At 41.9% G+C, this 24,225-nt stretch overlaps 1 protein-coding gene across 1 annotated transcript in view; it reads right to left on the reverse strand.

Moving 5' to 3' along the window:
- SYNE2 (spectrin repeat containing nuclear envelope protein 2) overlaps positions 1 to 24,225 on the reverse strand; it is a 174,583-nt gene that overhangs the window by 26,753 nt on the left and 123,605 nt on the right. The window contains exons 88-101 of the mRNA XM_063399537.1: positions 21,772 to 21,948; positions 20,428 to 20,561; positions 19,775 to 19,979; positions 17,657 to 17,836; positions 16,133 to 16,258; positions 15,478 to 15,632; positions 14,987 to 15,134; positions 14,163 to 14,257; positions 12,653 to 12,887; positions 11,065 to 11,259; positions 10,241 to 10,366; positions 8,171 to 8,326; positions 4,494 to 4,652; positions 3,384 to 3,550 (exon numbers count right to left, since the gene is read on the reverse strand). Coding sequence (XP_063255607.1) covers positions 3,384 to 3,550; positions 4,494 to 4,652; positions 8,171 to 8,326; positions 10,241 to 10,366; positions 11,065 to 11,259; positions 12,653 to 12,887; positions 14,163 to 14,257; positions 14,987 to 15,134; positions 15,478 to 15,632; positions 16,133 to 16,258; positions 17,657 to 17,836; positions 19,775 to 19,979; positions 20,428 to 20,561; positions 21,772 to 21,948 — 2,258 coding nt within the window. The remainder of the gene's footprint in view (positions 1 to 3,383; positions 3,551 to 4,493; positions 4,653 to 8,170; positions 8,327 to 10,240; positions 10,367 to 11,064; positions 11,260 to 12,652; positions 12,888 to 14,162; positions 14,258 to 14,986; positions 15,135 to 15,477; positions 15,633 to 16,132; positions 16,259 to 17,656; positions 17,837 to 19,774; positions 19,980 to 20,427; positions 20,562 to 21,771; positions 21,949 to 24,225) is intronic.

Raw genomic sequence — 24,225 nt, forward strand, 5'->3', positions numbered from 1 at the left:
ATCTGAGCTTGTCACCATGAACTAAGAGAATCACTTCAAGGACTAAATGGGGAGCTCACCTAATTTGCCCATCTGTCCCAGGACGTTTATTGGTTTAAAAAGGTGAAAGAAGCTATCAGGAGGAAGGCTCTGCATTGATACATGCTGGTATCACACAGCCATACACTGCAGAGAAGACAAAAATCTTCAACAAATAGGTTGCAGGAACAGCCATGGGGACGTCAGCCATCACAGAACTGAAGCTGGCAATGTATTTCAATTAGATTCCTTTGTGCATACAGGTTATTTTTCACTCCTGAACCACAGGATCAAAAAGTGCCCATCTACAAAAAAGATTCAGTGCCCAAAAATGAAGAAATAGCTGTGAACACACAGCTATTCCATATACATTTTCTCCTACTCAGTGCCTGGCTCTGTAATTCAATTCCTTCCCAAATCTTGGCCTGCCATGAAGATACACTGAAATTTGGTCCTTGCCCCTGTGATGGTGGGTGGGCCACTGGGAACCAGGTGCAAGTACAAATAAAGGCAGCAGCTCATAGTGTGTTTAACAGAAATGGTTGGAGTTGTAATATTTGTCCAAAAAAAACACCTTCAAGTGGTCACAGATTTGGCACTCCAAACCTCAGAAAATTTTCACTTTAATTTTACTTGCCACAGCTACTCATCTGAAAAGACAAGAGCAAAACCACCTCCTCATTTCATGGATGTGCTGTGAAAATAAGTTCCTACAAGTAACTTCTTTTTAGGAGAAGGACAAGGTTTTCCCTGCACCACAGTCAAAATTTGTCAGTTCTGTCCAAGAACATTCCCCTATCCTCAAACACTCCAAGCCCTCTGGCACTCCTTCCCAGAGGCATCTTCTCCATTCTTCTTATTTCCCCCAAGCAATGAAGCAGTGCCCAGTAAAAAGGGCTTTGCACAAGTCTGCAGACGTGGCAGCACTCGTGCAGTCTCTTCTACAGGCCTGCAGTGGATGCACAGCCCCTGTACATTCCCTCCAGCCTCCACACACTGTGAGAGGATGTCTGGGCTGTGATGGCTTAATCCAGCAGGGACAACAAAATTCTGCCACCATCCTTTATGTGTGTTCATTCAGCACAGCCTCAATACAAAAACTTCTAACAGTTTCTGCAAAAGCAAACTGAGAAGGAAGGAGAATCTATCAGCACAGCACAACCCAGACTCGCAGGTCACCTCGCCTCCAGCCCAAGGCTCTTTGCTCCTCTCTGCTCTCTCTCAAAGATGCCCAATTTGTGTCACACTGGTGATGGGTTGAGCTGCTGCCTCCCCACCACCACCTGAGCTTGAAAGAGGCAGGTCAAAAGAACAGGAGGAACCTCATCCTCAGTGCCCCAAAGCACACCTCTAAGTGAGGTGGACATTTCAGTCAACTGATGTCTGATTTAATTCCTTCAGACATCAAATCTCAGTGGCAAGCCAGTACCATAGCAGCCAACTCAAAGCAAAAAGTGGGAACGTTATAGCAGGGCAAAATAAACTCTTAGGAGTGTCCTCAGAGTCTGTGAGTGTCTGGCCTGGTGTTACTTGTGACTGAGCAGCTGAGAGCCAAGTCCCAGCAAGGTGGATTAGATGAGGGAGGAGATGTGCTGCAAAACACTGCCATATGCTGAACATCTCAGAATTAACTCAGAGGGCACCAGCAGAGCCCACAGGGCTGCTTGATAATCTCGGGCCACCAAGAGAGCTGCTTAAAATCACATTTTGCCTGTCCCTTCCAGTTCATTACCCTGGTCCTGAGCACCAAGTTGGTGGAAATCACAAGCAGACGCTGGCACATTACACATATTTAGGAATTAAGAACACAGGATCAATCACAATTCATCATGCCAACTCCCCAATTGCTGCAATATCCACTAGTTGATGCTCTAGCCAAATCCACAACAATGTACCTCAAAGCACCACTGCACACTTGCCTGAAGGTAAATATTTAAGACACACCAGGTAGACAAGTCCTTGTTAGAGTACTGGAATGTGGTTGCCAGATCTCCCTCTAAATGTCTCATCAGTTCTTCAGCATGTTTTCCTAAAGATTACCAGAAATGTGCCATGCTTACCTCACTTTTAAAACAGTGCATTTTAATCTGCATTTAAAAATTGCTACAGTTCAAAACCAACACACAGCAGAAAAAAAAAATGATCATAAAAGAGCTTTAAAAGTGACACATTACTATCAGGGGAGAACAGAAAAAGTTATGTTACTAAAGGGAAGCTTGCTTTCCTACACCAGATCAAAAACAAAGACACCTTGAGGAAACAATTGCAAGTCTATCTGCAATGTCAGATCTTAAAAGGGAGCTCCTGGTGAATCATTCACAACTCGTGTGTCACAATTAATTCAGAACTCACTCCTGATTAAGGCCCAGCACACTTGGCACAACACCGTCACAGCACAACCACCTGCATTATCTGTCCCAAATTTAACTGAACAACAGAGCTGCTGAGAGCCCAGGGTGGGGGATCACAGGCAGAACAAAACGTTGGGAGAGAAGCTGAGACCAATACTAATTTGGTGTTAGCCTTATTATTTCTGGATTACCAATAAACTCAGCAGGAGGTGAGGGCAGCCCAGCATCCTCCCCCAAGCTGTGGCAGAAACTCAGAGATAATAACGAAATGGGATCATCTCAGTAAGGCTAATACTGAAATGATCATGATGTTCTTAACTCTGTCAAGTATAATAAAGATGCTTAATCCGTTAAGAAGAGGTTGTTGCCTAGACTGTGCAGGGTTTGGGTTTGATTTCAACTGATAGTGTTTTCCACTTCACCATCATACAGAAACTCCTGAATTTAAAAGAAACTCATATGGTTTTTCAGTTGTTTTAGGAGGGAGACTGAGTAAAGAAATATTGGTATTAAATACTGGTATTAAATGAAATTTCAAACACTTTTGAATGTAAAAAGGGAACATTATCATAGAAATTTGACTGTCTACAGAGACAGAGTAGAAACTTTTCCTAAATTCAGTGCATTCAGACATAGAGTGAAAGAGAGGCTTGTGTTAAAATAGGAGGCCCTCCTAAAAGGCCCAAATGAACTCCTGCCATGCTGCCTTAAAATTAGACTGCAATTCAACACATGGAATGGAGAGATCACTTTGACTCTTCCTTTTACAAAGCTCCCATCATTGAAATTTTATTTTATATGAATTCTTACACCCTGCCCTCTACCATTGGAGATATTAAAACATTTGGTATCATGATATAGCAATAAGTTACAAAAAACCAGCATTCCCTTCAGCTTGACTCTCAGTAATAAATTCCAAGTGAACTGGAAAGTCATGCCACTCTGTTTCTGATGGTCAAGGACACAAGCCTCTGACTCTTATCTCACATAAAACATTGAAAATCATTTTCTTACCGTGCTCCAATGACATCGAAGAGGTGCTGCCAGCGATCATTGATTTTGTTGAGTTTATCATCTATTTCTGCAACTCGGCTCTTATTGCTAGCCTTGATTAGCTGATCACCCATTTGTTTCAAGTGAAGCTTATTCTCACTGAACAGGTTTATTTCTTCCATGCAGTCCTGATAAACATACACAAACATTGCTTTAATCAGGGCAATACAAAACAATGACACTAAAACAAAAATATATGTTTCTTTTCCCAGGTGTGTGATGTGGAACCAGGTTTGGCTGAGGTTTCTATATTAGCACGTAGAACTCTCACTGAAAACAAAAAGAAAACCTCAATGAAAAAACCCTCTCACAATCTGAGAAAAAATAAGCAGCCTAAAGACTTGCAGGTGCCAGGAGTAAGTATTCCTAAAAATAGCAACTGAATGTTCTAATTTTATCTGTAGTTTTCCTGATTTAATGTAATTTTTCATTGAAACTACCTCAAAAGAACCTAAATTCAGCTCTAGGATGGCTTTATTTTGCTGGCATTCCTGTCCAGAGGAGATGGGGGATTAGATACTGAGACATTTTAGCCATGGGGAAGAACAGCAGAATAATAATGGTCTTCTTTAAAATCAAGCTAATACAAAAGCATTAGAAACAACCAACTACCATGGGGAAGGGCAGAATTAGGTTGTATTTTTGGTTGTGCTAACTTCTTTTTCACCTGGCATAAGACCTACCCTATCCTTCAATCTTTTCTTTGCCCTCTGCCTAGCAGTTGTGTGGATGGTGGAGGGGGTGAGAGCAGTGAGCTGCTCCCAGGACACCACTCTGAGCACTGCTGGGTGTGCACGTGTCCCAAAATTCCAACAAGCCAGACCCCACCACCACAGCTCACACAGATCACACTCCATGACAAAATGCAGCCTGGTGGCATTTCTGTTCAGCTTTAAGCTCCAAGTCCAAACATCACAAAGAGCTAATGATAGAAAAGCTCATCTCACAAAAGCCTGTCTGTGTTGGTTTTACACCACGTATCACTTCCAAGAAACAAGGAATATATGAGGAACGGTGCCTCTATAAGGAGTTATCTGACTGCAATTGAAGAAACGTGGCATTACCACTTACCTTCTGCAATTTGTCTATCATGTCTTCAATGCTAACATCTGCAGTCTGCAGCACTTTGCTTTCCATCTGCACCAGCCAGGAGCACAGCTCCTTGTTCTTCTCATTGAACACAATCCAGGCATTGAGCCTGTCCTCGATCTCCTGCTTCCTCAGGGACACCTATGGAAAAGCACACAATAAGTTCCAGCAACAGTTTTTTCAGGAAGCAAACCAGCAATTATGAGTCCTCTAATTTCTAGTCTGCATTTGATCTTATTCTATTTTGCAGGAGCAGTTATCAAGTATTCTACTTTCCCTTCCAAAGCCAGCATGCAGATTTTTATTACATCTTAATTTGGATAGCAGAACAAAGAGTTGACTAGCAAATACCAGATTCTCTCCCTCAGAAGAATGAACCTGAGTGACAGCTTTATAAATAAAGTGCTTATATAATAATTTAAATGTTACTCAGTGAAAACATGAAAATGTCAAACACAGAAGGAATATAAAATACATAATTACTACATACTGTTTAGTACGGCCCCATATATCACACAAGAGAAATAACAACTATGTAAGTTTCTCTTTTTCTGCCACTCTAAGAGAAACTTTGCAACTATTGACTGCAATTATTTTATGTCTATAAAAGCTTCCTTCTTTTCTTTTCGTTTGCCCACCAGTAATTGGAGAACTTCCAAAAATCAGCATCAAGAATCTATCCTTTCCATTGAAAACTATGGATTTTTTTCCCTCCATCAAAAAATAGATTTTCCAGGATGGATAAACAAATTGTCTAGACAGAGAAATTAAGGTCTAATAGTGCCTGAACAAGCAGAGTTATTCTCATTGCCCCAATATCTCAGAAATAAGCAGGGTCACACTTCTAACTAGCTAATAGCACCTGTCTCTAGCCTAGGGCTCTTAAATATGCGTTCATTTATTTACCTTGATGGATTCCTGTACTAAGATATATGGGACAAAGGAAGTGAAAAATGGTTTTACTGAAGCAAGAGTAATGCCTCATTCTCACCAATAAATTTTGTCCATAGACTGTGCGTAACATTTTGCTTGTCTTGGTTGTAAATGGCCACTCTAAATACCTCTCTAAGGCAGGAAACACTCCCTCTTCACATCTCACATACACTTTATACAGCATATGACTCCTCAAAACTGCATTATTGATTCTTCTAGACTAATCTATAACTCTATTTTGTACCCCAGAGTGAAGTTTAAATGTGTAGTGTGGAAGCAAGGCCAGCTCCATCTAACACCAGAATCAAAACAGAGGGCACCAAGCATCTCCCACCACATTGCTTTTGTCTCTTAAATTCTGACTTGTTTGCAAGGAGGGGATGGAGAGGTGAAAGGGATTTCTGAATCCTTCATGACAATCAAAGCAAAGAGACGAGGATGAAAACATTGTGTTGGGACACAGGGAAACAGTCTCCCAAAGTTCTCCATAGGAAAAAGCCTGGAGATGCCGAGACCTCAGAAAGTTTCTAAGATTTTTCTGCTCTGGGATGCTCCTGTGTACCCTCAGCCTCAGAGGTTTGCAGGGTGAACCCTTCATCCTTCCTTACCACTTGCAGCATCTCCCATGTATGGAGATGAGCTTACTTGGTCAGTGGAAGAACAGACTGTGCTTGTCAGCAAAACAATCTCTAAAAGCTGATGTGCTTCTGACTCCATGTTTGCCTGCTCAGAACGGGGCAAGGCAGGATTTTAAGAGCAAGAAGCACCTTTTAGCTGGCTAAGCAATACAGGCTGAGAGTAAAAAACAGGAATAAACCAAAAAATCCCAGAAAAGCTTCTAGGAACATGAGCCCTTCAAGCTATTGCTTCGAGCACTTTCTCCTCTGCCCTGGTACACCCCTATTTTGCACCCACCATGTGAGCTTCGGGGGCATTCCAAGCTCCAAAGAGGCTAAAATAACATCCTGACAAGATGCTGGCTGGGTTGAATGGTTAAATCTGTGACCTACATGCACCTTGCAAGGGCAGCTCTGCAAATGCTAATCCCTTGAGTGCATCTGCTCCCTCTGCCCAGTTGAGCACAGGCATCTGGCTGCCCCAGGGCCATGACAGCTGCAGCTCTTTCACCTCCCTGCATTTATTCTGCAGACTTTCCTCCACACAATACATCTTGACTCTAATTTGTTATCCAAAACTGCCAGCAGCAGAGCTGATAAAGTCTGCTCTCCTCCCCTGGTGTCCAGCACTGAGCATCACTGTGGGCTCTCCTGAGACTCATTAGAGCTGTGCAAACATTCAGAATCTCCCTCCACTACAGCACTCAGCAGATTCCTCCCACTACAGATTTTGTGTGCCTAACACACTGACATTACTGTCACCTCCTTCCTCCCTCCAAGACAGACTGAACTCAATGTTGTTCCCTCAGGAAATTAAAATGGAAATTTTGAATAAAATCTGAACTTAAATTACTACATGAAATTACTACTTGAATAGACTGTAGTGGAGCACATACAAAAAACTTTCATTTTCAGGGCTATTCAACACAGTGGGGACAGCAGGCTTCAGCAGCTCACCAAAAAAATGAAAAATGGCAAAGTTTTCTCATTTATAGGCTTAACTACAGATTTCCATTAGGAAAATGGTTCAGGCATTTTGATTAAAAAAAAATGGCTTATATTTCTCAGGAGGGGACAGGATGTCTCTGGAATTATTTTCAGAGCTCAGAAAAAATAACAGAGAAAACACTGGTTGTAGAACAGCTGTCCAGTTCAAGGACATTAAATTCTTAAATTAAATTAAATTCTTCTATCTCACTGCAATGCAAAAAGAAATTAACTATTTCAATCAAACCAAATAACTATTTCATCACAACACAGTTTGTGAAATAAGCACAGCTGTTCATTACTCTGGCAACATCCTGACCAAGATTGCTTTACCTTTGCCTGTGTAAAGGTTAGAAACAAAATACTGACTGGCTTCAATATTTGTTTACAAACTGTAAAATAAAAGCTATTTACTTGTCAGTAAAGAGATGTGAGAGTTTGGCTGGTGTGTAGAGCCCCCCAGAGTAACTTAAGACCCTGAAGTATTTTAGCTCTTCCAATCCTGTTAACAGGGCAAAGTAAACACACATTCAGACTGCATAATAACCTAATGAATCAAGTCCATGTGACTTTGCTGTAAATGTTCCCCAGCAATTTTACACACAACACTAAATTAAGTATAATACAGCAACAAGCCACAAAGAATGCAAATGTTTCACAGCATTTTCCTGCTATGAAAAAAGACAAGTCAGTTCTCAATGTGTTCAAACAGAAGGAGTTAGTATTTAAACACATTAAAGTTTCCTTTCTTGCTGGCATTTTGTTTTAACTTCCCTCTTCCCTTCTCTGTTCCATGGCCTCAGGCAATTCCTGTGCTCATCCCTCCCTGGGAACAAAGGCACCTCTTCAGTAAACAGCTGCATCTGGGCTCTGTGCAGTTCCACACTCACTTCTTACAAAGGGTTTGCAACAACACCCTCGGCAGCCTGTCCAGGACACAAAGGGCCAACTCCATCCCGGGCCAGCTGCGCCTGGAGCGGCCCCATCCCTATTCCCATCCCCATCCCCATTCCCAGAGCTGCCAAAGGGAGCCAAGGCCAGGAGAAGCCCCTGTGCTGCCCCGTCCCTGCCAGGCCTGCAGACACCATCCCCTACAAACACCCGCAGGAGGTGAACACTTACCCGCAAGCACAGCTCTTCCCACTGCCTGTGCAAGTGCTCCACCTGCTCCTTGAGCACCATCATGTCCTCGGTGAGGATGAGGTGCGCCAGCTCCGCCTTCATGGCCTGCAGCTCCTTCATGTCGTGGGCCCAGTCTGCCAGCGACTGCTCCAGCTCCTGCATGGAAACGCACCCGCACAAGCCTTGGCACTAAAGCTCCTCGGCTTTCCCAACCTGCTCGCTAATCCCCAGCCTGGCCTGTGGGGGAGGAGAGAGGGAATGTGCAGCCGCTTGTGCCGGCTCTGCACTGGGGCTGGGCTGGCCAGGATCCCCGGGAGATGGCTGAATCCCCACTGGAATCCACTGGAACCCCACTGGAACCCATGGCAGTGCCCCAGCTGTCCCACCAGCACCATCACTGCATCCCAAAGTGCTGGAATGCAGCCTGGCCCCGGGATCTCCCCTGCTCCAGGGCAGCCTTTGGGTTCTCACACCCAGGCTGGCACATGCCCCCTTCTTCAGGGTTTCCTTTATTCCTGTTATAGTTGTTTTGGAAAAGTTGCTTTCTAGGTGCATTTGCCTCAGTTTCAGGTTGTTTTTCTAAACACACAAAAAGATTAAATCAGTAGCCTTCTGTAATGAATGATTTCACAGGCACTTCCTCAGATTAGTGAGGAATGTGGAGCTTTTAAATTGCTTGTTCACAGAAAACGGGCTCTCTTTTCTGCTTTGCTCCCCCAACTCCCCTTTCTCTTTATTTCAAGTTACACATTTTCCTTAACACTTAAAATTGTCACCTAAAAGGCAGAGGTACCACTGCAGCTGGGGATTATGACACTCTACACACAAGGTCCTAGGTCCCATTTTGCTGGGAAGGGTCACTGGCTCCTCTAACAACAATAACAAAAAAACCAAACAACAAACAAACACCTCTTGGAGAGAATTCAGTTTGTCTCATTTTAAGGGGGAAAAAACCTGTGAGTGTTTGTGTCAGAAGTGTGCTGAGTCTAAACCCTGTCAGGATTTTCACAGGTCTTGGACCCAGCTTCAGCACTAGAGGAAAACACCAAACAAAACTGACTCTAAAATTTACCTGAGATCACAGTATTTCTAGATGTGCACACATGCATTTACAAGGGGCAAATCCTGAGCAATTACAGAGCTAACTATGGAATTTCACGGGACTTTGCCAGCCTCATGTAAGGTCCAGGGCTAAAAGAAAAATAGCTTTATTCCAGATAGAAGTGAAAAAGCAGGAGCATGCCATGCCATTTTAGTCCTTTATTGTACTATGACACCTCCTAGCAGTGCTTCCACTTGCACTGTCTGACCCTGCTGCCTCTGCAGCTGAATTTCTCTTGCTGGGATAAGAGGCAGAAGCTGTGTGCTCCCATCTCACAGGTAATTCAGGGCTACAGCAAGGCTGCTGCCCTGGGAAAGGCAGCCAGCACTCAAAGAAGATTTCAGACAGCTGATAATGAGTTCAAAGCCTTGGCTCATTAATAAGCTTATTTGTTCCCACTACACAGGTCAACAATTCACTTCATAAAAGGATGATGAAAGACTGACCACTGCAGACAAAATGTCTCCTATCCCTTGGAAATGCTTTTCTTGCATTTAATTTTCATGGTGCACTATGGGCTGCAAGGAATTTTGCCACTCCCTTACTCTTAATTTTCCTTCTCTTTAATTATTCCCAGATCCTGCAGGTATGTATGGTGCATTGCAGAATTACAAGGTCTCTTGCCTGAGGAGCTCCATGTGCAAAATGGATTGGGAAACAAAAAGGGACATTCAGTCAGCAGTCAAATGAGCTGAGAGAAGGGAGCTTTTTCCCTTTTGTTTGAGAAAGTACTTATTTTATAAATGCAGACTTGTAAAGGGAGCAGAACCAGGAAAAAAAATCCAAACACTACTACTATTCATAATCTTCTGTGTCAGCTGGATTTTGGAGATGTGCAGCAATCAGGATGGTGTAAAGGAGAGAAATTCAGTGTCACTGAAGAGCAGGTAAGAGGGAAAACTGTTTTTACAGGGATGAGGTCTTGTGCAAAGACTACATCAATTTAAACACAATATGGCTGTTCATACCTTAATATGTTCCTTGGCTTTGTGGAGCTCTTCATGTTCAACAGGGAGTGGATCTTTTACTTTCTCCTTTAGCTCTTGCAGTCTGCTTTCCAGCTCCTTGGTTTGCTTTTCAAAGTGGTCACAAGTCTGCTCAGGGAGACCCAAGGATGTATAAAAGGTGAGGATAATTCATCATGACATACTGAGCCACACAGATACATTACAAAACAGCATCTTCAACCCACTGAAATAATCTATCATGTGCTCTGATTTTTTTGAATTTTCTTTTTTGATACACAGTGCCACCCACAAGGATTTGGTGCTTGGATTTACAGAATTTGAAGCCTCTCCTGTTTAAGGCTTGCCTTAGAGATTATTTCTGCTCATCTTGTTTTGTTCAACCCAGGAGGCTTTAAGCATGGTTTTTGGACTGTATCAGTGGCAGCATTCAATTCTAAAACACACCTAGTACGCTACTTAGCCATGAAAGCAAATTCATTGCTCTTAGGAAATAAATATGGCCAGCCCTTCTATTTAGATGTTCAGCAACACAAGGAGGAACAAGTCATGTTGACTCTAAGCTAAATTTTAGTTTCACAGCCCAAAGCAGGAATGAGCTCCAGGCCATGGGGAGCATGAGAACAATCAGAGCAGGATCATCCACTGTTCCAATAAATGGAACCCAACTCAATTTCCTTTGGAGAACCAGGGGACCAGTTTTAGCTTCCCTCAAGCCCTGGCACATGACAGGCACTTCCCTCAGAGCGCCCCTGCAGCGAGCAGCCCTGGAGATGGTGGGACAGGGAAGCTCTTGAGACCCAGAGCAGCAGGAGGGCATCATCTACCTGTAGGGTGCCACTGAACTGCATCTTCTTCTTCTCCAGCAGGGCCTGGGTTTTCCCCCAGCACTGCTGTAACTGGCTGAGCTCCTCCTGGAGGGCAGCGCTGGTCTCGGGGTTGGAGACAGTGCGCAGCTTCTCCCCGATGTCGATGACCAAGGTGTACATGGCTTGCCACCTCTGAAGGATCACCACCTTACTCTTGAAAAGGAAAAGAAAAATTAACTTTCTAAGCTGTTCTTAAAAAGTCACAGAAGTGCTTTCCCAGCATTTCACTTGGGAAGACGACTCACAGGTTCCAACTTTGTTCATAGTCATGAAAGAGGAATCAACAGATCTCCTATGTGCTTCTTTAGTTTCAGAAAAATGATGTTTTCTTTGATATTTTGATTTATAAAACTCTACAATAGCTGTCTCCAGACTGAAAGGGTGAAAGTGCAGCAGTCGAAAAAAGATGGAAATTCAGTTGTACAAGTTACTCAGAACAAAAAACATAATCCAAGTTCTGCGACCACCTCTAACATCAACAGCTTAGGCTAATTTTTTCAGAGACAACCCTGTTAATCATGATGTACACCAAGTGAAGTAAGCCATCAATAGTAATTTGCCCACAACAAATTGATCTCTAACACAAGGAGATAAAATCAGAGTTTCTTTCTGTAGAAAAGCAGCAGGAGGAAAAGAGCAATTTGGAGTAGGAGGGAGAAGTTTTTCTGTCTTTTCTCACTAAGAAAAAAGCAGCTCTATGTTTTAAAATCTACCGAAAATCACCTTTACACAGCAGGTAGAAATAAAGATGAAATAAATAGGGCAAGCACCAAATGGAACACTGGTAATGTGTTAATCCATCAACACTAAGTGTGTGGATACACAATATAAATCCTGGACTGTTCTAATAGCATTCAACAGCATGATTTTAAAATGTTTTACACTGCGTTACACAACCATCAAGTTCACTGCTTGTTTCTACCTTCCTAGAAAACAAAGAGGTGCATAGTTAAATGTAAAGATTAAAATAACCAAAGTTAACAAAGGAAAATATTTCTTTCCACTGCATGTAAAACACAGAAGTCAGTGTTCTGAAGAACTGCTCACCAGGTTTGTGTATCTTGGAGTGAACAGACTCCCTTGCAAGTGTTTTTCCCTTTGTTTCTGACATCTTCTGCCCATCTCTGCACACACAGGACCTATATTGCCTGTCCTGCCACATAAGTACCTTCCTTCAGGCAAAATAAAAGGCCTGAATTCAGCAGTCATGTCAGTAAGGTGCACACAGACCTAGAGGTTACCTGCTGGCTAGGCTGTCTGTCTCATCTTCTGGCACCCTGAATTTCCACTTTCATATCCATAAGATTTTTAAAGCATGCAAGGCTCCTAAAGGGCCATGATGATCAAGAAGTTTCTGAGTATAATGAGCCTTTTGCAATGTCACTGCTTTCTTATCTGTGCTCAGCTTTAAGGAAAAAGTTTTACCAATTATTTCTCCCCAAGAAAGTGTGTGATTTTAAAGCTTTTTACCTTACTGGACAGAAGTTGTTTCAGTCTAAAGGAAAAAGCCCACACATTTTAGATTTATAAGAAGTAAACACAGTACCTTGAAATCATGAATCACATTTCTAAGCTGGTAAAGGCTGTAACAGTCCTGGCTCTTCACAGCTGCCAGGAAGCTATTTGTGTCACCAAGGAATCTGTTGAGGCTCTGCAGGGAACTCCTGAAGAGCTGCCACTGGCTCACAAGTCCATCAATATCTTTCTTCCTCTGCTGAACCATCCGGATAACATTCTGCCACTGCTCTTTCAGCAACGTGAGCTTGGAAATAAACTCTGTCCTGAAAATGACAAGGGCTGAGTGTTAATTTATTTTGATCTCAAGGCTGCCTATTACAGTAATTGTGATGGATCTCCATTTGCAAAGTTGTTTTCCAATTATAATAGCCAACAATGCAAGGAAGCTCTTTGCAGCCTTAAGCTCAGCCCTGCTCTGTATTCCATCTTTTAAGCAATCCAAACAACCTTTTACATGATACAAAACAGGGTAAGGCAAGTCAATTTTGCAATTGTGGTATAGCAACATACATAGTACAGCAATCAGACACAATATGCACTAAACACTTCTCTGAAGAACAAAAAGGTCAATCCAAGTGAGACAAGGTCGCTGATTACGCTGCAAAATTGATCTGCGCAATGGAAAACTGTGTTGTTATTGAACCCACTTAAGCAGTTATTTTGTCCTCTTCAGCATGGTCAGATGATCCAGCAGATCTGGCTGGTTGATTAAGGCAACCCCATCTATCAATCCTGCCTCTCTGCAGGAGGCCATTGTCCCTGATTCCCTCTTACACAAACCCCTGCCTTTGTGCAGGTACTTCCCAACACAAAAATCCAGCAGCTGAGCTTAGTTTAGCCTGACCTTCCCTGGCAGTTTTAAGCCAAGCTATGGATTTCATATTGGCATGTCTGAGGGGAGCACACACACTGTCCTGCCAAGTCCCTGGAAGCAGCAGGACCTGGCAGGGAGGGAAATGTGTTCACCCCAAACACCTGAGGCAGCTGAACCTCTGCTCACAAACATTACCTGCTGTTTCTCATGCTACATTCATTAAGAGAAAGGTGTAAGATCACACTGATAAAGAACAGGTTTAGGCACCACGTGTTTGGGGTTTCATGGCCAGTGACTCAATGCCCTGCCCTGTGTGCCAGGAGCAATGTGGCCAGTCCACCCCTCTGCACTCTGAGGAGCAGAGAGGTCCAGGAAGAGAGAGAGGATCCTTCATATGCAGCATCCTCATTATGCTCTGTGGGCAGGCAGCTTCTCAACCACAGCTACACAACAAAAGACTCCTGTTCAGGAGCAATTATTTTTGTTTTCAGCCCAGCCTGTTACTATCCCTGTTACTATTATATCTGGCCAGAGCACCTGTGTTTCTTTCTCACTGCACCTCCTCACGCTTTTGTAAAATGTGACAGATGATCATTCAAAGAGTCAACCCAGCTAAGAATTTGGGTTTATGTTCTCGTAAGAGCAAAGATTCAATACTAATTCCAAGGAAGACAGGATATTCACTAAATGACCAAGCTCTTAAGGAGAAAACCAAATAAAGTACCTTTTCTCTGCTTCTCCAGATTCCAAGGAGAGTAAAACTTTTTCTATGATAGAATTAAATGTCTGCTGATTTATGGAAATCTCAGTCTGTAGCATCTGAAAATATCAAGAGAACAAGTTTTAACTATTCAGTGAACAACCTTTGCTATGAAAGCTGCTTCTGCTCCTCTACAGTGACAGCACTTATTTAATTGTAAACACTGAAAACTCTATTATTTTCAATTCCTAGTGTCAAATGCACCCTAGGAGTCCACAGTTTTTGGATACCGGGAGGAATTTGCACATATGTGATAGAGGACCCCACCATAAGCTGGATGACACAGATCTGAAACCTAAAGTTTTTTGGCTGTTTCTCTGTAACAAACAGCAACTGTTTGGGAAAATGCCAGTGAAAACAGATTTCCTCCAAAATCTAACAACTGGTCAAACCAGCAATATGCTATGAAAATACTATTTTAAATGCATTTCTTCCAGAAACTGTTAAGATTACTGCTAGGTCACCAGCAAACTATCCAGTTAATTGCCACAGGCTCCAGTGTTCTGGGACAGGCAGACAAGTACACCTCAGGGCTGGAGAAATTTAGGATTTCCATGACACAGCACTTGAAGATGCACTGCTAAAGGTCTGATCCTTGCAAAAAGGGACCTGTCCCTTTGGAAAAGGATTTTCATGTTTCAGAGCTGTTACCTTAATAGGCATTTCAAGAGTGAAATTCTCTGTAAAATCCTGCCCAGATCTAATTTCAAAAGGCACAGCATTTTCTAGTGATTTCCCCCTGCCTTCATCATTCAAGATCCTGCTTTTATTTTTAGATTTAACTTTACCTCATATACTCTCTGTTGCTCTTGCAGTTCTTCAAACCGTCCTGGAATATCTGTTTTTAAGGCTTCTTTCATTTTTTCTAGGAATTTCATCCACTTCTCACATTTCTGAAAGAATTTCTTCTCATCATTTTGGGGTCCCTCAAGCATACTGTAAAATAAAATGAATAACCAGAACTTCTGTTGGTGGAGGTTTTTCTGGGTATGTTTGCAGGTGCTCTAATGTGGTGGTTAATAAAATTAACATAGTGGGAGTTTCACTTGGCACTTTGCTCCCTTCTTCCCCTGTGAATATCCAGGTTTTTGTTTCAAGTCACTTGGAATACAAACAGCCACTGAAAAATCAAGTAAACTGAAAGGGCACAATTCCACCTGGCAAGCCTCTGAGAAAGCTGAGAACAGACTGCAAGACATCCCATGCTCTAACTTGGCTTTCATTTTAATCACAACAAAGGGAATTGTTACTAGTGATTTTTTTTGTTTGCATTTCAGACCTGCAACATTCCAGAGCAGCTGCTGTTTTCTGACTCCACTGCCGAGTCAGGCTCTGCATTTTCTTCAGGGTGAAGTCACTGAGTGGCAGCTTTATGCTTGCTTCATTCAAACTTTCTATGCTTGGAGAAAGTGCAGCAAGCTCCAGTGTCTGATTCTGGAAGCAAAGAAAAAATAAATTACTGCAAAAAAGTACTGCCTTTCACATCAAAGAAGCACAGAAGCTTATTCTCCACAACTTGAAAAAACCCAACATTTCTCTGTTAACTCCAAAAAAATATAGGGAAAAAAAAAAGTAATAACTCTTTTACACAGGGCTCACTTTTCCAATAGTACTGAACAGATGCTCAAGACCTGGTACCTCCACATTTACTTTATACCCTACACTGAAGGAAACAGGGTAGCTCCAGAGCAAAACTGGGGAAAAGAATCTCCCATCAACCCCAAATCTGGGTAATTTTCCTCCCTTCTATGCAGACATTTGGCCTGAAATGCAGATCTAGAGCTTCTAAACTTCAGTCATTGCTTTTTGTGTTTTGGCTGAATTATGGTTACTCTGATGGAAGTGCTGCAGCTGTGACATTTAGGACACAAAGAGCATCTTGAAGTGGGCGAGAGCCGAGTAGTAGCTTTTTGTATTTGGGAATGCAAACATACCATGAGCAATTCTGAGTTGTCTCCTTCCTCTAAACAGATTCTATCAAAGGTGTCTGTGCAATTCTTGACACGACCTTCCAGTGTTTCCAGGCAATTGTTGAAATCCTCCAGTTGTAAAAGATTGAACTGCAGTGAATATTGAAGATGTACCTTAGTTACTATTTATTACACTTATTCAGTATACAAAAAGGAGCAATAAGCAATATTATCAGGAAAACAAACAGTTACTAAACCTAAATTCTAATGTATTTATACTATTGAACTTTTTTCCAATTTTCAACTGGACAAGGGGAAAATTTAACCCAAAGCAGAGAGGAAGAAACAGAATCTCAAAATTCTGAGACAGCTGTAATTATGTGAAAGGAATAGGGGTTTCTGTGATACTTTTTGTAGCTTTGTGATATTTAATTTATTGTGAAATTGGAAAGTCAAAACTCAGCCTATCAAAGGGGGCAAGCTTGTGAAAATGAACTTCTTTTGAGGTACACACAAAGCCTGCTCCCATGTCCAACCAAAGCTGTGCAGCTTACATGAGCTCTGTGGAGGGATCAGTAGGGCTGGAATTCAACTTCCCTTTAGCAGAACAGCACTGGGAAAGCTTTTACTTTCTGTCCAGAATTAAACTCCACATCTCTGAGAGCAACAGCAACAGTTTTATAAGGGATGAAGGGCAAAAACTGGTGTGTGGAGAGATTGTTGTGGTAATACTACAGGGTAACACCAGAGAAAATGACTGCCCAAAAATGCATTTTTTCAAGCAGTGAGAAGTTCACAGGGAATATGAGAAACCTGTTATCTTCACAAAGATTTCTGGCTTCCTGCCATTAATTGTGCTGGTAGATGGATCATAAATAGAGCTGGCTTCAAATGTCTTGATGAATTTGGGTGTACTTTAGAATAGAACAATTCATTGAAACCGGACTTCTTCCACAGGAACAGGCTAATTCTACATCAGTAAATGCCCAGCAGTACATTTTGTTTGGAAGCTTTCTCAGGAAAAGTGAAGAATTCACAGAGAAGTGAATCCTCCACTACCCTGAGCGGAGCTCCTGGATCCAGGTCTCTCCCCAGTTGGCCTGAACAGGAATGTGAATTTTGTCCTCAGAATTACACCAAATGGCCACAATTTTCTGTTTGATTTTAGGTTCACTACCTGAACTCTTCCCAGGCACATAGGTTTTTTTCAAGGCAGAGTTGAGAAAGTTTACAACTTACTTCACAATGTTCAAACAAATAAAAATACATTTCCTAATCTTTAATCATCTGAGTGTCCTGGGGATAACAGGCCCACTGACAAAGGCTGTTAAGAGTAATACAAACAGGTAAGGGTGAAATCCTTCACCTGTTCCTCTGGCTTCATGTATAAAGAAATAACTTTCTATAGTTTATCATCCTGTTGAGTTTTATCTAATTGAAATTTCAATTCAAGAACTATAATGCTCTAATGAGGAATGTGCCTCACACAGGACTCGAGTGAAGAAGTTACCCCACACTGACATCTAATTTAATATTAAAAAAAAATACCTGAAGTTCATCCAACTTCCTCTGCAACATCTTTTCCAAATAGGTTGCTCTCTGGAATGGCTGCAGCTTCTCCATCAGGACAGCTTCAGCAGCTGCCCCAGCCTGCTGTTTTATCCTGTCAGCCTGCAAATAAATCTGGGTTCGGCATCCTGCGATGTTTTGAAGCTCGTGCTGTAAATTCTGATGAGAGAAGGGGAAAGGGGAAAAAAAAAGCAGTAAATGAATCAGATCATCATTCATGTGCCACTTTCATTTGGTATCTTTTGTTGCTGTAACTAAACTCTTTTTGTTGATCCCATCTGGGAGCCAAGCTCAGCTATGGTGAAAGCTTCAGTCTTTTACTTGGAGGATAATGGGAATTGCATCCATTGAGTGCAGAGCTGGCAAAGGCACAGTTCAAAGTTCAATGGAGCACCAGCGACTTCAGGCAGCAGGATACTGCTGCTCCAGAGGAAATCAGGGAGGGGAATTGGAATATCCCTCTCTACAACATGTGTGTACACTGGAACGTGGAGGAACTGGCCCATGCTGCAGATGAGGAATGCTATTTACTTACAACCATACCAGTACTCTGGATCCTCAGTGACTGAGGACTGTGGGTTTGGTTTTATTTGTTTCCCTTTACTAAGAAAGATGCTATAAAATTATACTCTAAAGGCAGTACAAGAACAAAGGGATTAATTTTAGACTCATTCAATGTACTTGATATTTTTCTTTTTTTGACAAGTGAAATTTACTTTTAGCCATGAAACCCCCTGAAATTTGCCACTATGTATTGACTTTTCTGAGAATAATGAGCAAAGTCTTCTGATCAATAGCAAAGAACACACACATTTCCCTCAAAAGCAAAATGGTCCTTGCTTCCTTTCCTTTGTTTGAAAGGATTATGTTATAAAACACCACTCTAGCCAATTTAATACATATCCCATTTTCATTTCTTATTCTCTATACAGGAATTTATTTTTATTTTTTGTGGTGACAAAAATTCACAAACTCATAATCTTTCCTAATGTATAGAGAGGAAAAGATTAGAGGGATTAAAATACAATTTTGTTATATTCAAATACACATAACTCATATGCCATTTCACTGATCCCCATTCTTTTAACTCATCACTTAAGAAACCCCACAATAAATTCCATGTGTTCTACCCACACACATCAGGACAGGATCTACAGTGCTAATGGCATTAAGGTGGCCATGCCTTACTTAGTAGGTGTAACACTTCCCAAAAATTTCCAGAAAAGGCAATTCCTTTTGCTGACATATTGGTGAATGTCTGTCACAGCCATTGGTAGATCAGAAGAAAGTAAAAATACTTTGGTCTAGGCTTTTCTGCTGTCAGTTTTTTCTGACAAAGAAAGACACACATGAGTTCTCATCCCTGTTGTGTGAAATTTCTTATTTAAGGCCACATGCAAAATGGAATACTCTGAACTTCTTCCAATTCGTGGCTAGAGATTCATAAAGCATGATGAATCACTGCTCTGTCCTGACACACGGATTATTGTATTTCTTTATTGCAGTCTGAAGAAACCAAAAATGTCAGAACCCACAGACAGCTCTGCTGCCTGAGAGAGTCCAATGTACCATGTGGTTTCAGCATGAGATCTCATTTGCCTAAAGTCAAAAGCATTTAGAATAATCTAATGAGCTCAAGAATCTGTGAACTCATCACACCACACCAAAACACAGTACCAAATCCAATTAAAAACAATCTGAAGGCTGTGGAAGAGCTCAGGATGTTCCTGTGCTCAGGAAAACTGCTCTTTATTCCCTCAGCTATTGTTCTAGTAGATATTATCCTTCCTACCAAGCAATGCCCCATAAAGTAAGTAATTTTTCTTTCACTGATTCCTTCCAACACAGGCCTGATCTTTTGTGTAGAGCAGAAAGGGGCAGAGATGGAAAATTACTCCCTTCTGCTCTCTTCTCACCATACACTAACTCTTGTTTGGTCTCAGGTCAAAGTGCTTCAAGGAAATACACAGATGCCTGCTCATGGAAGAAACCCACAGATTTTAACTTTTCCACTGACAGGATTGCTGGTATTCTTTTGCCTTGTTTTTCAAAATTAAACAATAGTTTGTACTGGGCAGCAGAAACTTCTTCATGTACCTTAATCTCCTGTATCCTCTGCTCCAGGGTTTCTATGGAGCTCTCCTCAGGCACGTGAGCATCCAAGAGCTGAGCACACTGCTGGCTGTAGTGCTGTAACTTGGCTGCAGTCTCAGTGCACAAAGCATCAAAGGGCTCCCAGAGCTGCAGAGCTGCCTGTGCTGCCCTCAGCTGATCTGTGATGTCTTCATTTACTGAGTTCCACCTGCCAAAATATCAAAGGATTAAGAGTGTTTTCCTAGTAGGTTCTCCTGCAAAATATGATTTGGCATAGGATTCCTGTGGAGTTGCTTTGCATCCATACACATATTCCTGAAAGCCAAAGTTTGTGCTGTTGGACCCATCACACAAAAAGCATGCAGGTAAAAGGTACAAATTCCTCATCCCTGGAGTGTTTAAGGATGGATGGGGCCTGGAGGAACCTGGTCTGGTGGAAGGTGTCCCATTCATGGCAGAGGAGTTGAAATTGGATGATCTTTAAGGTCACTTCCAAGCCAAACCATTGCATGATTCTGTGATCCCACCCCTCACACAGATGCCCTTAGGTGAGATGCATTAGCATAGATTCGAAAATCTGACAGATGTTAGAGTCCTGCCTCAACAATTTGGGTTTTTTAAATACTAATAACTTGGATGTGATTTTACAGGCTTACCTAGTGTGTGCCTCTGTGCACTTGTGGTCAATAATCTCTGCAAAGGAGGGGGAGCAGTTCTTCTTCAGGTTACTGGCAGCAGCCTGGAGCTTGGCCCAGCTTTCTTCACTGTTCTCTGATTCATCTTGAAGAGCCTGCAGAAGGGATTACTGCAATTAATGGTGAGAGATAAACGACCCAAGTGTAACTTCCCCTATAGATTGGTAGGGATAGGGCAGCAATAATGCCATACTTCTGCAGCACAGATTAAAATGTTTGCAGAAAATTTAACACCCGTTCCTAAGAATTAGGAAGCTAAGAGAGATGAAATGGTCCACGTTAAAAAAAACCAAAAACAAAAAACATTCAGGAGACCTATTTTAGACCAAGATAATTTATTGGCTGTTAAAGAAAAAGCTCATTTAGCAAATCCACACCCCTGAACTGAATAAATTAATTTGCTAGAAACCAAAAATGCTTTTATTTTAAGCCACTGTTTCTACTGGCAGTAAAGTTGGCTTAACACCTCCTGCCCTCAGCTGCAAGCTCCCCTTCCTGATATAGGCAATTACAGCATAGCTGTGAACTGGTCCAGGTTAGAAGTAAACAGGGTGATTGAAGGAAGGAGTGAGAAGGTGCCCAGTTCCTTTTATTTATAACATGAGCCAGGTGAGGGTGGAAAGCACTTGTGCAGGGTTTACTGCCACAAGTCCCATACCCAGCATCCACAGCCCCAATCTGTCCTGCACCACTTGTGATACAACTCAAAAAAATAACCCCAAATCAGGCCTTATTTACAGGAAAACAGGGAGTGCTTGCACAGCCTTTCAACACTCATTTAAAGCCAGGAAAGGAGATTTTAGCCAGAGCTGTGAAATGCCCAGACCCAGGGCCAGCCTAACTGCCAAGTCCAGATGCTCCACTTGGACTCTGTAACAGCCAAGCAGAGCAGCAGGAGGATCCAGAGCTTTTATGTCTGGCATTCTGACTCATTCCCAGGCTGTGCAGGAGACTCCAGCTCTCTGGAGGGTGACAGAATAGTTGGGCTGGTGCTGGAACAAGCAGGAATGCCAGGCTCAGCATCAACAGAAGGTGCAAGGGACCATGAGGACTCAGTGGGCTTTTTTCTTAAATTGGTAAAAACCCTGGTACTTAAATTGCCCTGAAGTTGAACTTATGCACTACATAAAATAAGAAGTACAAGTGCCTCTGGAGATAAAAAAAAAATAAATAGTAATATTTCACTAACTTCAGCATCATTATAATAAAAAAAGAGTGGTTCAGATAATTTTTTCGGCCTTTTTTTCCAGTGGAGTTTGTTTGCCTAAAGGCATAGAAGAAAGTACAGAAATAAAACAGGTTTACCTGGAGAGTTTTGATCTGTTTTTTCAAAGCTTCCAATGAAGCTTCTTCCTCAGAAGGTTTGCATTGGTCTATGCAGTACAAATATCTTGTTGTCATCAAGCTGACTTCTGCATAAATTTCATCATATGCTCTCCACTGCTCCAGTATTGACTCCATTGAGGTCTTTAGCTGTGCAACCTGCAGACAAATCATTTTCATTAATATTTTTTGGGTAGTCCTGACATATAAATCCCCTTCAATTTGACTTAGAAATCTAAACTCAGTGCTCAGTCTATCCACAAGAATTCGTCAATTTGGAGTGTTTTACTACTTGGTAAGGAATTGTGCAGGCTTCAAAAAAAGCACTAAACCATATCTAGAGTGAAGTAGAAGAATTCACTGGAAATTAAAATTTCACTGGAGTTCAAGGTAGCACTATTCTGCCAGAACACCTCAAGAAGTAATGAAATAATGAACTGTTTATTCCTTCCTGCCAAAATCAACCTGAAGTGGGAAGAAGTTGAAAGCCTTAATCTTCTTAGGGAGCAGATAGTTTGATCCAGAGATCAAGTTTCCTTTCAAGGACAATTGGAGCAGAAATTGGTTTGTATGGAAGAAGCCACTACTGCAACACTCTGAGAGCTGTCATCCCTCTTATGCCATTGTGCTCTAATAATGCAGGCCCACGTGGGTCCCAGGCTAGCAAGTTCAGGATTTTCCTACAAAATTAAGTGATGGATATCCCCTTTATTTTCTGTCCCTTTCATTATTACAGTTGTCTAATCTATATGGGACAGGCATGCCACAGGCTCCTAGACACTGGAACACAAAAACACAGTCCTCCTTCAGCCATTTTTATCCTTCTGTTTCAGGGAAGCACATCAGGCATGTCCTGGGTTAAAGAAAACATACATCTAGTTCAGCACCTATTTTCAGCCATGCTTGGAGAAAAGCATGAAAACCAGGCAGACATAGAACCATGTCTCCACAAGACCTGACAAAAGTCAGATGCCAGATTTCAGTTCTGATTATGCAGCCACACAACAGAAGACGAAAAAAATATCCACACCGTGGTTCACCCTAAATAGACTGCATAGATCATTTTATCCCAGTATCCTAGTTTCAGGCACACACAGGCTGGTGGATTAATCATCCCTATTCTCTTTTGAGTCATGGTACAGGTGGGAGGAATCTCTAATTGCTTTTTGTAGCCTGTAGCTAATTACTGCCCACACAAGGAAAATGGAAAGACATCGTTCTCAGGAAATGTCTCTGGGCCACAGACTCACAGTCTTGAGCTCAGCCTATGGACAATTTAATCAAGGTATTACATCTCCTTAGCCCTGTTTTAGAAATCTCTGCCTGGCTCTGGTGTGAGCAGTCACCTGTGGGAAGGAACCTGCACTCACAGCTCAGCTCCAAGAACATCCTGCAGTTTGCAAGTTCGGTAGTTTAGTCAGAAAATCCCTAAAATTAACATGACCCATGGTGACTGCAAGAGGAAAAAAAGCATGAGGCTGTCAGTCCTGCCAATTTCTATACCCAGCTATACATCAGAAGGAAAAACTTTCATCATGTACACAGACATAAATTTCCCTGCTTTCTTGGTAAAATACAATCACATCCTTTCTGCTGAAACCTGAACCAGGAAGCAGCAGATCAATACTGGATCAACACCTCCTGTGGAAGAGTTCAAGCAAAAGGGCTCAGGTTTCACAAAGTTCTGAGAAAAAAGGCAAGGAGTTTGTAATAAAAAGTGTAAAGCAATCTTAACTAGAAACACAACCACTCCATCATGTATAATTTTCTACAGTACATGGTTATTAATTATCACAATTTAAATCTATAGGTGTACTCATTATTATCTCTCCTGCACCTATCAATTACATCCACATAAAAAAAAAGATCAGCTCCAACTATGAAGATATTATGACTATAAATACAAAGTGCTGGGGAGTCAGTTTGCATGGGAAACCAATCTGCCAGACTCTCCTTAAACCAACCAGAAACTACACAGGATTTGAGGATGCCCAAAGCCACCCTGGTGTTTGGATGAAAGAGTAACTGAGAGGTGGAAAAGCTGCAGTGAGAACAGGGCAGGAGTAGGCAGCTTCCACCAATTGCACTACAGGAAGAAAGCGCAGGGTATGAAAGAGAAGGAGATCAAGGAAGAGGGTTTAAGGTTTCCCTTTTCAGCTTGACTGAAAAACAGCAGTGCTCTTTCTCTATTTCCTTAAACTGCAGATGGGGGTCTGCTCCTTATCCCTTTGTACTCAAACTATTTCCAGATCAGACTACTTTTTCTCTCTCAGCTTCTGAAATACACAATTTACAGTAAAGACTTAAAATTAAATCCTTAGGAAGCTAAAGAGTAAGGAATAGTTTGCATCTTCTTTTGTACCAGCTCCTGCCACCCCATGAAGAAGATTAATACCACTGGTGGTCAGAACATGCAGTGGAGGAAACCTGAACACA

The sequence above is a fragment of the Prinia subflava genome, chromosome 5 (assembly GCF_021018805.1).
Source record: "Prinia subflava isolate CZ2003 ecotype Zambia chromosome 5, Cam_Psub_1.2, whole genome shotgun sequence".
In the NCBI taxonomy this organism is placed as follows: domain Eukaryota; kingdom Metazoa; phylum Chordata; class Aves; order Passeriformes; family Cisticolidae; genus Prinia; species Prinia subflava.